Source organism: Malania oleifera, chromosome 9, assembly GCF_029873635.1.
Source record: "Malania oleifera isolate guangnan ecotype guangnan chromosome 9, ASM2987363v1, whole genome shotgun sequence".
Lineage (NCBI taxonomy): Eukaryota > Viridiplantae > Streptophyta > Magnoliopsida > Santalales > Ximeniaceae > Malania > Malania oleifera.
In genome coordinates, this window is record NC_080425.1 from 39,686,567 (window position 1) to 39,703,569 (window position 17,003).

Consider the following 17,003-nt stretch of genomic DNA (forward strand, 5'->3'; position numbering starts at 1 on the left):
CACAAAAAATTATGGGTTCCTGTCAATCACACGAAACAAAAAAATATATTCCACTGAAGATCAACTCTACAAAATTTCCATGGGGAGAAAGCATGCTTCTGCATATCCTAAATATGTCGATTACTGAACTTTCTAAATCTACTAGCCCTGAGACCATAAATAAAAATGGTTGCCACTTGCTGCATGTTTCCCTATGATTTTCAGAAAGAATAACATGTCTGTAAGAAACAGATATAACAAATTGAACCAAAGCAACAGAAATGATGCTGCCAGTGGATAACAGCATAATAATAAACAATCATTACAACTGATGAACAAAACAGCCAAAGACACATGACCAGGCATCTTCAAAGCATTTATCTGTTCAAATATTATAATTTTCTGAAGAAATGTGGCAATTTTTAAGCACTTATCAACAATATAAATTATAAATGAGAATTTACCAACTGATATAAACCAATTTCAGGAATGTTTCTTTTTGTTCTGGGCAGTTTATTTCCCTTTTCCTCCTGGGATTTTAGTTTCTCTTTTTTTACCCAAGCTAGGATTTACAAAATCTACAAAGGCAAGAATGAAAACAGGTTTGGTATTCCAGATAAGGCAAATTAACCTAGTTTATAATTTTATATTGAAATACGAACATCTCAAAAGCCAATTTCTGATGGTCTAAAATGGAAATGAATAAACTCCAGACAAGAAAAAATCAACCTAGTTTCCAAATTATAATTCAAAATATGAAAACTTCTAAAAATCTAACAAGGTAATTTTATATCCATTAAAACTCAGGATAAAATACTTCTACAAATCAGATTCATTACTTCAACAATAACTGCAGAGCTAAAATTACTAGAATGAAAACCAATTTGGTAGTCCAAATAAGACAAATTAACATTCAAATATGAACATGCCAAAAATCAATTTCTGATGGTCTAAAATGGAAATGGTTAGGAAACTCCATACAAGAAAAAATCAACGTAGTTTCCGAATTATACTTCAGAATATGAAAACATCTAAAAATCCAACAAGATAATTCTATTCTTGAAAACTTAGGATAAAATATTTTTACAAATCAATTGCATTATTTCAACAATAGATACAACAACAACAACAACAACAAAACCAAGCCTTAGTCCCACTAAGTGGGGTTGGCTATATGAATCATTTTCCGCCAATTTATGCGATCATGGACCATTTCTTTTGATAGATTCAAGGATATTAAATCCTCACTCACTATCTCCTCTCAAGTTATTTTAGGTCTACCCTTACCCCTTCTACTGCCCCACACAGTAACTAAATCACTCTTCCTCACAGGTGCACTATGTGGCCTACGTTGCAAGTGTCCATACCATCTGAGTCGTCCCTCCCTTATCTTATCTTCTATAGGAGCTACACCTAACTTACCATGAATATGTTCATTCCTTAATTTATCTTTCAATGTTATACCATTCATCCATCTAAGCATTCTCACCTCGGCAACTTTTACTTTTTGGATATTATGTTTCTTCATCACCCAACATTCCGATCCATATAGCATAGCTGGTCTTATAGCTGTTCTATAAAACTTCCCCTTCGATTTTAAGGGTATTCTATGATGCAGAGCCAAAATACTAGAAAGTAGAATACAATGGTCAACTTCCACATTTAATGAATGTATATCCATCCATGTAATATTTGTGTATGGATAAGAGTAACCATCAGCAAGATGATCATTAGACCCTGAGTTTAAATCTAGCACTTCAGAATCATTTACACCCATGATTCATGAAACTGATAAGGGATAAGCATAGGCATTAGGCACTTTATAAATATCAGCGTCAAAATGTATTCCCCCCCCAAAAAAAGAAAAAAAGGGAGCTTCAAATGCAAAAACATTCGATGCGAATTTTTCTTTTTTTCTGGATACATTCATACATCAAGGGGTATTCAAATAGTGAATCAGCAGATGAGACACTTTTTTTAGGGAATTAAACATATGGATCCTAGAGAATAATTTATAAATACAATTTTTGTAATATATAAATGTATCACTTGTGAAACTTGAATTTCATCCCTTCAATTATCAAAAAAATAGATGAATTAGATGGTAAACTAGTATGTGCAGCAATATGAAATAAAAGTCAATCCAAGGTATTTCTAAGAATATCAAATACTTGATCCAAAGCAAGTATTTAAGTTAACCAAGTATTTTCATTAAAATTTTGAAATAAAAACTCCAATAAATAACCATAGCTTGACTTGCCCGCACATTACATGTTGGACTTGTGAGCACAGCTCTTCAAGAGAAAGCTAAAATCTGAATGCATTAGAAAATTTTGGGCACCCTCAGATTTTACCATAATAGCATTTTAAAATGATTGACAAATGAATAAATGAACAAACAGAAGTCAAATCATCAAATCATTTTAGTTTTTTGGCAGGTGATCTAATTGAATGAATCAAAAAGATGAAATGTATCATGCCTTCTTTTAATATTTTAGCAATATAAGACTATACAGCCATAGCGAGTAAAGCACACATCAACCATGCTCTAAACTGCTAGAATATCAATAATTAGAGAGCTCAGTCTGTTTGACAAAATCCAAACCCAACCCCTCCACGGCTTGCCCAGAAATCTGAAAGCAATCATGATTTGAGCTTTTATCAGCTCTAATCATCAAAGAAACAATATAGAGCTAATCCAATTGGTTGGCTGCATGTAAGAGCATATTCCTTCACCACAAGAAATACCTTCTTGACCAACCATACTAATGATATTATTGATATATATGCCTTTGAATTGGCACCTAGGGGGTCTAAGATAGGTCTATGTGTGTGGCCGATCATGTGACACATGATCACTACCCCTACAGTCTGTATTGCTATGTAAAATAAGGGACCATACCTAACAGAAATAAGATGCACGGCATGCTTTAAGATGCGAAAGTATGTCTGAAATACAGCAGAAAGTGTCTCTGACTGCCTCTGTTTCTGCTCCATAACATCAGAGGCAAGTGAAGCGGCTCTGTAATCGGCATTGACCTGCATGAACATTTAAAATTCTACCAACATGAACAATGTGAATGGAGTACAAGGGACACCATGAAATGGATCATTATCGAAGAATAAAAACCTCCTCTCTAGTCTTTGTCAGTTGTTCTCGCCTATTCCTCTTTTTGTCATTGTCTTGTAACTGACTTGGCTCCTCCAAATTCTTCATTCTCTTACTTCTCTTGTTTTTCAGCCTACTATTCTCATTTGATTTTTCAGGATTCCTGAAGCCCTCATTGAATGACAGAGACAAGAAAACCTAAGAGACCATTCACAAAAGATAACATAAGATAAAGCCGGAGATCGCCATACAAAGACGAGCAGCAAACAATTTATTTTGTTGAACAAATTATATTAATGAATAATTTTATATTTCTCCTCAGCATTTGTTTACTATCCAATGCCAGCACATCCTCCTTAACAAGATGCAAATGGGAAAACTCCCTCTCTGGAATATTGAAAGCCAAATGTCACAAAGGCATGAAATTGTGAGGATTCATGAGTGGTTTTGTATAAAAAGGAAAGAACAAGCATATACCTTTCATACACGTATTTTTTGTTTCCAGATCAATCACGTCTGATATACATTACGGGCCGTGCGCTTATATGCATAATGGTTTTATTTAATAGCTGCACTGCTTTGGAGTTCTTGTATAGTATTTGAGCCTGCAAAAATTATGCATTTCTTACCAAAAAAAAATTGGAATTGTATCCGGATTTAGTTTCCTGGACGGGTTATTTTGAGATTTTGACTGATTTTTACTTATTTTCTTTTTTGCATCTTATTTGGTTTTCCTTCTCATTTCTTCATATTTATAGTTAAATGGGTCATATATGAGTGACATGAGAATATTAGAAAATTGGAAAGGAAAATTGAGAAATGTTTAATATTTAAAAATAATTGGGTAAATGGATAGACCCCATCTCTAAATGGGTCCGCCAATTTTGTGTAAATAAGTTATAAATGGGTAAAAGGTTCATGAATGACCCAACACATTGAACCATATCCACCCATTTTACATGCCCCCATAACTCATTGCATTCAATCCAGAAATTTTGAAGAAGCATATATTTCCCACTAGCTTTTTAATTTCATGCCCAACAGAAGGGGGAAAAAAAAAAAAAAACAAGGCTGATAGGGAAAAATAAAATTGTTTTTAACTTCTCTAATCTCTAAACAATCAATCATACCCCAGCAAGCCCACAAGAAGGAAATTGCAGCTAAAGGCCCAACAGTTCACAGAATTGGCCTCCAGAACATAATTTATGTATTTTCCAGTGTATGGGTCAACTGAAAATCGTTTTATCAAGAAATATAGCTTCCCTACTGAACAAAAAAAGGCCCCTAAAAAACCAGAAATTTCCCAGACTTGAAACACAAATTTTCCACAACTGAATGGAAACTGATTTCTTGTGTCCTGTTCAAACAAAAAAAATTATATGAGATGAATTTCTTATAAATGAATGGACCTAACATTCGAGTAGCCCTCCAAAAATAGCAAGAACCAATTAGCTGTTGACATGTCATGATATTACTTTGGTTCAAAAAAAAGCCTTCCATGACATACACATAAAATTGAAAAGGATATGTAACTATGTTTTTTCATAGATTGGCAGCAGTAATCATATTGAGTTCTTATGGAAAAGATGACTTGAGATTTTTGTATTTCACACTTATCCTGTGAAGACCAATCAAAAACAACCAAGGCACAGTTAAAAAAAAAAAACAGAAAGTCAAAATACAAGAAGCACTTTAAAAATCAACGGCAATCCATGATAATCAAGAACACAATGAAAATTTGAAGGTATATATTTTCATAGTCTTATAAACAATAACAACCTAAGAAAAGAAATTTCAAGGTAATCACAAAATCCAATGGTAGGGTGACAAGCTAATGGCCAAAGAGGAAAAGCAGATGCTGTTTCATTAACACTAATCACCGACAATCTAAAAGTAAATGCATTTTTGAAGCAATATTGCCTTCAACAAGCATTTCCAACATTCCTATTGAAAACCTACTATACCTCAAAGTGGGGAGCCTTGTGGCCCGGGACACCCTTTTTGTGTTATCAAATGAGTCTCAACTAAACAAGCAACAAATGCAAACCATTAAGTTGTCAACAGAGATCAAGCCTAGGAGTTCATATCAGAATTGAGGACAGATTGCCAACTTGATAAGCCACACAAAACAACCCTGACCAAGAATTACAACCAGATGATCATAGCCTTCTTTCAAGAGAATATTGGATATTCTCCAAGTCTTCAAAAGGATGTCCATGCTCAAAATAAATATGAGGAAAGAGTGGCTTAGTATCCTTAAATGTACCCACTGAGTTAGTGAATGGGCTACTGATTTAGTTTGTGGTTTATTGGACTGAACTTTGACTTACTGAGTGGTTTCTCTATGAGGGAAACCTAAATCTGCAGATTTTTGGAATCCTGTAGTGGAAATAAAGACGAAGAGATGAAATGGTTGGAAGGGGGCTCTTTTCTCTCCTGGGAGTAGAATAACTCTTATTCGGGGTTGTTTTCTAGCATTCCTTTGTATTTCTTGTCTGTATTTAAGATTCCAGTGGGGATTGCTAGTAAACTTGAGTGATTATGAGAGATTTCTGGTGGTCTGGCGTGGCGAGTCGTAGGGACCATTTAGTGAGCTAGGTGGAGGCTTGTACTTCCACGTCTAGGAGGGGAGCCTAGGTCTCGGTAATTTGGTGTCTAAATATACCGTCCTTTCAGCTAAATGGTTACAGCATTTCCTCTCAGAAGATACTTCCATTTGGCATAGACTTGTAAAAAGTAAGTTTGGGTTGAATGAGAATGGTTGGGATACCAATGATAGTTTGAGCTGTCCTTTGGAGAGTCTATGGAAGTCTATTTCTCATATTTGTTCTCTATTCACTCCTCACACTAAATTTGAGATGGGGAGGGGTTCCCAGATTCAATTTTGAAAAGACTCTTGGCTTGGGAATGCTTCTTTTTCCACAACTTTCCTTCGTTTTTTAGATCGAGCACCAAGTCAAATAGAGTTATCTCTTTCTTTGTTGGCAATTTGAGTAGTTCTTTGGTTTTTTAGAATCTCCACTTCAGGAGATCTCTAAATGAAAAGGAGATGGTGGAGTTGTCATCCTTGTTGTCCTTATTGAATAAATGTAATCTGTCCTCAGGAAGCGATGTTCGTTCATGGTCTTTGGATCAGTCGGGGATGTTTACTTGCAAATCATTCTTTGAATTCTTGACCTGTTCCAACTCTTATTTTTCTCTCTATCCTATTATTCGTAAGGTCAAAGTTTCCCCAAAACTTAATGCTTTTACATGGTTGCTGTGCTTAACAAAATAATACCAATAAAACTCTCTCTCAATATGTTTGCATGCTTTTTAGGAATTCCAAAACTGCATCTTATCTTTTTGCAGCATGAATTTTCTTGGAGGATTTGGAACAAACTGTTTGGTATCATGGAAGAGAGTTGGGTTTGAACTTCTTTGATGGAAGATTTGTTAACCACCTCCTTTGCAAATTCTGTAAGAAGGAAGGATAGGGCAGCACTGTGGAAGTGTGGCATATTTGCAGTCTTAATGGGCTTATGGTTGGAATGTAATGCACGGATATTTTTTGGAATAAATTAAACTGGGTTGGAGTGGGAAAAGATTCAATATATGGCGTCTTTGTGGTGTGTCAGGTTTAGAATTTTTAGGGGTGTTAGTTTTCCAGATTTATGAAGAGATTGGAGGAACTTGCTGGCTTAATGATTTTCTCTCTTTGTTGTTCCTAGTTCTTTATTTCTGGTTTGTCCTGATTTTTATTGGGAGATATCTTATTCTCCCTACTGTAAATTCTTTCCCTATTAATGAAATTTTCTTTTGCTATCAAGAAAAAAAAATTACAAAAAGAGGAAACTCATACCTCAATGGAGTCTGGGTGTAATTGGCAATCATGAGCCTTCACGTGATTTGCAATCATTTGAACAGCCTCGACTGTAGCTTCACCACCATGTTTCCCCTCATTGGAGAAAAGTGATTTAACTGTAGCACAACAAAATTCCCTGTCAACAAGAAATGAATGTTATAAGTGGTAAAACTTATGAAGCATGGTCACGATAACTAAGAATCTTGGGGTAAAATGCTCAAAAAACAAAAAATCTTAAAAAAAGAAAATTATTTTATTATGGTCCATTGGAGATCTGAAGGCATGACAGCATCTGACAGGAGGCAGTCCATATTCCATCATATACCCCATTCCACCACTCCCGACATTAAAATTTGAGAAACATGAAAGCTGCAACCTCTAACCACTAGGGATGCCCTCTAAAAAACAAAAAGCAAACTATCAAAAGAGCAAACTATCTCATTCAATAAGAAAAAGGATTTTAAAAGGGAAAAAACATGAAAATAAAAAACTACACAACGAGCATTTTTTGAACAAAGCAACCCAAGAAAATCATAGGTGGGCAATTTTAGCAATGTCTTCAAGGCCATAAGAATGATCAGGTACAGAAGATGAGTCCCAAACAGGGGCGGAAAATTGCTGCAAGTTTTCTTTTGATTTTTTTTTTTCTCAGATGTTTGGTGGATCTCCCTTCTGATTTTAATAATACTATAATGTAACACCCATTGCACAAGGCTCTCATCCGATATCAAGGGTCTTCCGGTTTGGGAGGGCATGATATACGCAGCCTTACCTCCACATTTTGGAGACCAATACGGTTGTTTCCGTACCTCGAAGTGTGGCCTTTATGGTAAATATTTCTATGTTCCACTCTGTAAGTCTTACGAGATTTATGAAAATTCTTCAAATCCCCATCAATCCAAATAGTGTGAAATTATCAATTTTCCATTAATATATCTTAGAATTTTAAGAACATCCCACTTCAACACTGAACAATGCCCATCAATCCAGACTTTGATAACCTTCAATTGCAAGCATGAAAGGTAAACAGATTACCCATATTATATACATGTTGAGGTTCCAAACTCCACAATCATGCCGATGGGTGGAAAAGAATTCATGTAGTAGGCCGCACCTAGTTGGACTTAAGTATTGGTTTGCTGTTGTTGTTTATTCAGGTTCCAAATTCATAGAGACATCAACAACAACAACTCTACTGAATTTTTGACAAGCATTGGTAGGAAATGAATAACTCTGCCTCTGATGCAATCAATGTTTTAAATCTTTTCATGCACAGCCAGTCTTAAGCCCAGGTAAAGGAGGGTTGTGTCAGGTAGCTAACAGCCAATGTAAAACTTGTCAAGTCTCTATGATATGAATCCTATTGCGGTCTCTCTTACGAGTGATGCAATGCACTTATACCACCCATGTGTAGCAAAAAATGGGTGAGGGTGGTCTATGTCATCACCTTGAAGCAACGTGCCATGTATACTCCCAAATAGAGACTCAAATATGCAAGGGTTCCCGCATTATTCTAGATGTGGGCCAATTAAGAAGTTAGTTCAAGAAACTAGGATTAGATTAGCAACATGAAATATTTAGACACGAGTAGAAGCATGGAGATAGTGGACTCAATAATTAAAATAAAAATTAACATAATCTGTCTTCAAGAAACTACAACAGAGAAAGCAAGCAAAATTTAAAAAAATCAAGATTTAAACTCCAGTACACCAGAAAATAAAAACATAAAAATTGGGTAGGAATCATTATAGACAAACGCCTAAACGATAGTGTTATAGATGTGAAAAGAATAGAGGATAGAATCATACAAATCAAGATGGCCTTAGATCAAGAGAGAACAAATGTCATTAGTGCTTATGCCCCTTGAATAGGCATAGCAGAAAACTTTAAAAGACAATTTTGGAAAGTTGTGGATAGTATTATAGAAGGGATATCAAGGACTAGGAAAATATTCATAGAATCTTATTTGAATGGACACTTGGAAAGGAAAAAAAAAAAGGTTATAAGAGGATACACGAGAAACATAGATATAGAAATAAAAATGAGTTTGGTGATATGATCTTAAGACCTTTTCCATGTCATATGATATTATTACAATGAACACATGCTGTAAGATGAGAGAAAAATACTTAATAACCTTCAAGAGTAGACAAAATAATACTCAAAACAGATTTTTTTAACTAGGAGAGTAAATCGTTTATTAGGTAAGGATTGTAAAGTTATCTCAAGTGAAAATTTAACTAGACAAAATAGAGTTATAGTGTAATATATACGTATTAGAAATGGAAGAAAAAAGGGTAACATAAATCAATGCAAGAAAACTAGGTGGTGGATCCTAAATGGAGAATAATATAAAAAAAATTAAAGATAAAATAATCAAAGAGGGTGATTGGACATTTGCGAATAGTGTAAACGCAAATACTCTTTGAAGTAGGATAGCTAGCTCTACTAAAAAGATAGTGAAAATGATTTGAGGTAAATCTAGAGAAATATTCTCGACTAGTAAAGGAAGCTGGTGATGGGTTCAAAATGTCTAAAAGGCTATAAAGATAAATGAATTTGGTACAAAACATGGCAAAAATAAGGACACATGGAAAACTTTGAAAAGTAAAAAGAGGCAAGAAAATATGCAAAAAATAAAATAAAATAAAATAAGCCGTTAGTAAAGTTGAACATAGGGCATATAATAATTTATATTCTAGAATAGATACAAAAGAAGGGGAAAAATAGATATATTTGAACTTGCTAGAGCTAGATAACGAAAGAGTAAGGACTTGGGGTAATGTAAAATGTATAAAAAAAATGAGGATGATAGTGTCTTGGTTAATGAAGGACATAAAAGAAAGATGGTGGAGCTTCTCTAATAAGCTATTTAATGAAAACCAAGTAGAAGGCTTAAACTTAGAATTAACAAATGAGGAAAAAGCTAAAATTTTTATATTTATTCGCAAAATTAGAGTTAATGGAGTCAAGTTGGCATTAGAAAAATGGAAAAGCTATAGGACTGAACGACATCCCAATGAAGTTTGGAAATGTCTCCGTAATAATGGAATTATATGGCTAACTAATTTATTTAAAAAAATTATAAAAACTAAGAAAATGCCATATGAGTGGAGGAACGGCACTTTAATAACTATATACAAAAATAAAGGAGATTTCAAATCTATAATAACTATCATGAAACTAAACTTATGGGTAATATGATGAAACTACAAAAAAGGGTAATTGAACAAAGATTAAGGATAGAAACTAGGGCCCTACGAAATCCTTTTTTTTTTTTTTTTTTTTTTTTTTTTTGCCTAGAAGATCCGCTACAGAAATCATATATCTTTTGAGAAGATTAATGGAAAATTTTAAAGAAAAGAAGGGATGTGCATATGGTTTCTATTGACTTAGAGGGAAGCCTATGATAGATACTTAGGGAAGTTCCATGGTGAGTTTTACGACAGGAAGAAATTAAAGATATGTACAATAGAGTATTGACTAGAGTTAGGACCACATGTAGAGAGTCTAAGGAACTTCCATCATAGTAGGTGTACATCACAGATCTACTTTGATCCCTTATCTTTTTTAAACTAGTGACGGATGAACATACTAAGGGTATCCAAAATGAGGTTCCATGGTTTATGTTAGATGATATTTGTCTTGATTGATGGAATTAGGGATAGAGTAGAATCCGATTTAAAATTATGGAGAGAAACTTTAGAATCTAGAGGTTTTTGCATAAGTAGAAACAAGATAGAGTATATGAAATTTCAGTCATGGTAGGCGAAATATTGGAGAAAATATTAAACTTGATGGTCAAGAAATTAATAGCACTACTATATTTTGGTACCTTGGATCTATTATACAAGCTAAAGGAGAAATCAAAGAAGACATTATATTTAGACTTATAGGGTGGGTCAAATAGAGAAATGCTTTGGAAGTGATGTGCAATTGTGTACACCCTTAAAATTTAAAGGTGGTTATAAGACCAGCTATGCTATATAAATCAAAATATTGACAACTAAGAAACAATATATCCAATAAGTAAAAGTCGTCGAAATGAGAATAATAAGGTGGATGAGCGGTATAACATTAAAAGACAAATTAAAGAATGAATATATTCATGGTAACTTGCACATAGCACCTATAGAAGATAAGATACGGGAGGAGCATCTCAGATGGTTTGGCATTTGCAATGTAAAACAAGAAATGAGCTAGTTACTGTTAGTGGTAGTAGAAAAGGTAGGGCATACCTATAATAACTTGAAAGGGGATAGTAAGGACTTAATGACCCTTAAATTATCAAAGGAAATTACCCACAATCGAGCAAATTGGCGGAAAATAATACATATAGCCGACCCTACCAAGTGGTACTCAAGGCTTGGTTTGTTACTGCTCTTGTTGATAGAAAATGAATACGCACAATTCAAATTCAAAAATAGTAGATGGAATGAGCATCGTGTTATGTATATAGATGAACATGTAAAGAATATCCATGCACATATTCATGCATGACTTAAACCATTAAAACATGCTATCATCTTCAATAACAACCCATTTATGTCTAAGAAGCTTAATATAGACAATACATAAACACTTGGTGTTCTTAAGAAACTCAAAAAATTAGACATTAATACAATTAAATCCACTCTTCATAGACAAACTATTTGCAATCCCAAATAAGATCAATTCAAGATAATGGAAAGTTGAAGGAATTCCAACAAAAGCGCCCATAGCCAAGATTAAGTGAAGGAAAAAACACCTCTCCCCCCCAATAAAAAATCAAAGGGGACTAAGGGGAGGAATTATTCTTTTCCAATCAAATGCACCCAAAAATATCAAACACCAACACTCCCCAAAAACATATATTCCTTATTTCATCAAAAACAATCAACACCACAAAGGAAATAACTTCTTCAAGGAATCTGGGCACTCTGCTCAACAATTTTATATATATATGGCAGAAAGGTAATGCAAGAAAATATGGGTACCAGCCTCATTATTCCACCTGTAGATAACACAATTATCAGGAGATAAGACATTATTAGGCATTCCCATATACAAATATTATCCTATTGGAATTGAAGAGCATGCGAAAGCCTTAACTTTTCAAAGGAACCATAGCCATCCAGATAACCTTCTTTAAGGAAATGAATCGTCAGTCATAGTCTAAGAAAGACGCACACAAAAAGAATTACAACAAAAACAATCAAAGCTATCAAACACCAAACGCTCTAGTAAGGAGAATAAGACATACAGCAGGATTTAAGAAATAAACTCATCCACCTATCTATATTAAGATGATTGGAAAAAAAAAAAAAATGAAGGTTCCAAGAAGTAGAACCACCGTCTCGAAGATAGAATTTACAAAAGGAACATCAAGAATGAATAGGTGGTAAAGATGAAGGAAAGCATAAAGAATGAAACTTCCCTTTCCATCAGAAAGGGCTTATTCTGACCAATCTTTTTCTTCTGGCTGAGTCATTCCAGACCTACTACAGTTACTAATGTAGATTTGAGTGAATGAACTCATTAGCTTTTGGTTTTTCCTTGCTTTTCAGTCAGTTCATTGTTAATATATTTATTGTTGCATTCAAGTATTTGTCAGATTGGTTTACGGCACACCATCAAACTTGTAAATTATCTAATAACTGCCTTCAAGCAATTAGATGTGGAGTGGAGACATCATAAAAGATCAGCTTTCGATCAATAGAGTTGGCATGGATGGGTTGCTATTAAGTTTATATATTTTTCCCTTTCTCATCATGTGTCTTGCATAGAGTCTGAGAAAATCAATAACCTACAGTTACATCATCTATTGTTCCCTCTGGCCTTCAATAGAGGAATGATCAGCATACATATTTCTCAAGAAAAATACAGTACCTGGTGAAGAATGTAGTATTTTCAATAATCTTATTTTTATTCTTCCACTACTGGAGTTGCTTACTTGTTGGAAATCCCTCTAAAAATATTTATAAACAAAGGAACTTATTAGAAGAGAAGAGTTGACAACAAAAGAAAAATGTGGAAAAGAAAAGAAAATCGAGAGCATAAGAAATCCTCCCTTTAAAACAAAAACAAAAAATTACACCAGAAGATCATCATAATCTGAAAGCCAAGTCAATGAAGCAGAGCCAACCAGTCCTGCTGCAGGTCTCCCAGAGAAACATGATGAAAACAGCCATTAGTCGACACCCATGATGACATAAGATAAACCACTCTACTCCAAACCAAATTATTAGCTGTGGCTGCCCCTTTGAAAATGCTGGCATTTCTCTCCAACCAAACACACAAATAATAGCCATAATAGTGCACCTCCACAAGGCTTTCCTATCCTTCCCTTTTCCAAAACCTCTAAAAGTGATGGAGCAAAAATCCTTCAAAGTACATAGCAAATAATTTATTCTAGTCTTCACCACAAAGCAAATAATTTATTCTAGACAACCCAAGTAAAGGGGAAAAATGTGAGCAAGTCTCCCCACTACTCAAACAAAGGACAGAAACATCCAGTGGTAGGGCCTTTCTTCTCTTCTGAAGCACATCATTAGTATTACTTCTATCAAGTACCACAGTCCAAATAAATGCTTTAAATTTTTAGGGAGCTTTAGCTTTCAAAGGATTCTAATTAGGTTTGCGAGTCAAAAAAGAGCAAAATGATTTACAAGAGAAATCCCCAAAAGGATCCAAACTCCAAACCCTTTTATCATTCCACAAATTAACATAAAGAGAATCAAGCAAAATGGATAAAGGAGCCAACTCATCAATCTCTCTATCGTTGAAATTTCTCCCAAAATGGAAATTCCCAGAGAAACTATCCCCTTGCAAAAAAAAAAAATCAGAAATAGGGGAATAATGAAGAATAGAGACTCAATAAAGATGGGGAAAAGCAATAGCCAATGGCATCGCCACAATCCAAAGGTCCTCCCAGAAACGAATTCGCGCTATGTTCTGGATTTTAAGAAAGAAAATAATCATAAATCTGAGATATAAACTTCCAAGGACTTGCAGGAGTAATATTAACACCAACTTTAGCATCCCACCCTTCTGTAATATACCAAGTTTACTACAAATTACCTTATGCCAAAGAGAATTAGATTCTGAAGGAAATCATCATAACCATTTCTCCACCAAGGAAATGTTTTTGGACACCAAATTAAAAAGAGAGCCAGATCTCCCTCCCTTTAGACCTACAGACAGTCTCCCAACCTACAAGGTGATGTCTTTTACTCTCTCCCCCACTCAACCACGAGAATCCCTCATTAATTTCTCAAGCCTGCGTGCCACTCCCACAGGAATTCTAAAAAGAGAAAGATAATAAAATGGATTGGAGGAAAGACACGCATGGATAAGAGTAATATGACCCCCTAAGGTGAAAAAAGCTCCTTTCCACCCATCCAGTCTCCTAGCCACTCTCAAAATCAGGATCACATAAAGAATCAGCATTAGGTTACCACCAAAGGGAGCACCTAAATATATAATCGGCCAATTCAAAACCGCACAACCCACAAGCCTAACAAAAGGGTCAACATTAATACCAAGACCCACCAGACCACTCTTGGAAAAGTTAATCTTCAAACCGGAATCATTCTCAAAAACCTTAAGGATAGATAGCAAATTAGAAAAGCGAACAATGTTATCTGTGAGGAAGAGAATAGTATCATCTGCAAATTGGAGATGTGAAATGACACATTCCTCATTTCCTACCTTAATCCCCTCCACCAGCCCTTTATCAATTCCTCTCAGTCACTGCTCAAACCATCAACTACAATAGTAAAGAGAAAAGGGAAAGGGGATCCCCCCGTCTAAGACCCCTGGACGCATGAAACCAAGACCTAGCCTCCCCATTAACTAAAACAGGAAGGCTGCAGAAGATAAGCATCCTCTAATCCATTTCCTCCACCTCAGACCAAAACCTTTTTTATCCATAATTTGTCCAAGAAACTCTAGTTCAGCCTATCATAGGCTTTTTCAAAATCCAGTTTCAGCACTAGACCCCTCTTTTTCCTACCGACAGCATCTTCAACCACCTCATTAGCTATCAAAACAGCATCAAGGATCTATCTATCACCTCTAAAAGCGCTCTGGCTAAGAGAGATAGTGTCATCCAAAACCATAGCCAATCTCTTAGATAACAACTTTTGACCATAGAACTCAGAAGTTAAAGATACTGCTATAATCACCATACAAATTAGAATATTAATTATTAAGATCCTAAGATGCATTCTGTGTAAAACCAAATATAAGGAGTGCTTCTTTGATCAAGTCTCCTTTGAGGTGGGAAATAGGGAGTCAGTTCTGGCATGATAGCTGGTGCAGTGGATCTCCATTGAAGAGGCAGTTTCCTTTTTGGGCTTTAAGAATACAGCCCAATACATGTTTCTATTGCTCCAAAAGCCCCAAAAGGTTTACGTGTGGCCCAAAGTCTTCAAAGCTGGAGCAAAATAGCTTCCAGCCTCCCATCAATGAGCAGATTCAGCAGAATCTGCATTCAACTTCCCTGGAGTTCAGCACCCCAGTCCTCTACTCCTATTTGAAGTTCAGCAGCCCAGTACCTGAATTTTCTCTCCTGTTCGACAACCACAGAGTCCTCCATCTGGTGACTGATGTTCAATCAGCAGCAGCCAGCACCATTGGTGTTTATCAACAATTCTTTGGTGTTCAACAACCAGACTTCTTGGTGTTCAACAAGAACTCAGTCCTCAGTCCTCTTCTTTCTTTGGTGTTCGACAAGGACACCTTAGTCCTCTTCAACACAGAATTCTTGTTGTCAATCAGCAGCAGCCAAGAAAAATAGCCAAGCCAGCAGGCCCAGTAGAGCTGCACAGGTGTGTTTCGAAACAGATCTGCTTCTTCAAAGCGTTCAAGAAAGACTCACCAGAGCTCTGTTTTTTCTCCTCCTCCTTTTCTTGCTTTTCCTCTTTTTCTTCTTTTTTATTGTAAGAACTTTTTATTGTATTTTTAACTTCTTATACTTACGAAGTTACTAGCCAAGTTTGGTATTAAGACTCATTATAAAGTTCCACATATATAATTTTTTTATATTTATTTTACATTGAAAGTAGAGTCTTACGATTCTAGATCCGATTCTACAATTGGATCCTGCAGACCCCTCCAATGATCCCACTTAGGATCCTGATTCTGACAACCTTGAGTGTCAAATATTTCTATACAATATTATGTAAACATATATCTAATATATACTAATATATAATGAATGAAATTTTCAAATATATATTTGCCAATTTAAATTATAAATTTATTATGCACACACAAAGCATGTGCTCCATCATTAGTTTTATTTGGAAATATATAGAGCACCAAAGAGAACAATGAAAGTTTAATACTGGCCAATAAAAATTAAAATGCCTAAATATTCAACTTGCATCTTATGAATGATTTTAAAAATACAAAAAAAAAAAAAAACAAAATTCTCAAAATTTCCATCAAAATTTTGAACTTTCCACCACCATTGAAATCGAAAAAGCCATCAATTTCAATCTCACAAAATTTCCATAATGATGCAAGGGCAGCATCAATGGTCTACAGCCATAGGAGAAATAAGAAGAAATTGAGGTGAGGAAGGAGAAGAGAGGAAAGAGGAGATACGAGAGGAAACACACATTCAATTTCAATTTCAAATTCAACAACTGTCTAAAACATGGCTTTCACACAAAATTTATAAGAAAGCCTCTTCACATGAAAATTCACATATGCCCCTAAAACTACAATTAATTACAAACATACCCCTAGAATACACAGGTATAACAAACAACCCCCGAGTACACATAATACTATACTAATTAAGCTAAACACATAATAAACTACTAACTAAACCCAACAACCCCTTAACCCAAATCTTCTTAATTATTCTCCAACAAAGATCTTCCCAAGGTCTTGGTTCTTGTCCTACACTCCTACATCACATAATTTCCACAAATCATCCCAAATTTATTCAAGTCCCAAATTTTCAACAAAATATGTTGAAAATTTGACCATAGAACAATTTTTTTCTTGAAATTGAAATCTGAAATTAAAACCCAAATCAAAATTGGTCTTAGTAAATCTTCTTCTTTATTGAAAATAAAG

The 17,003-nt window shown here is 34.9% G+C and overlaps 1 protein-coding gene across 1 annotated transcript in view; it reads right to left on the reverse strand.

Annotated features, from left to right (window-relative positions):
• The window catches only part of LOC131164686 (nucleolar complex-associated protein 3), a 44,247-nt gene that overhangs the window by 15,105 nt on the left and 12,139 nt on the right, over positions 1–17,003 (reverse strand). Inside the window, exons 7-9 of the mRNA XM_058122071.1 lie at positions 6,930–7,068; positions 3,110–3,286; positions 2,882–3,018 (exon numbers count right to left, since the gene is read on the reverse strand). Coding sequence (XP_057978054.1) covers positions 2,882–3,018; positions 3,110–3,286; positions 6,930–7,068 — 453 coding nt within the window. The remainder of the gene's footprint in view (positions 1–2,881; positions 3,019–3,109; positions 3,287–6,929; positions 7,069–17,003) is intronic.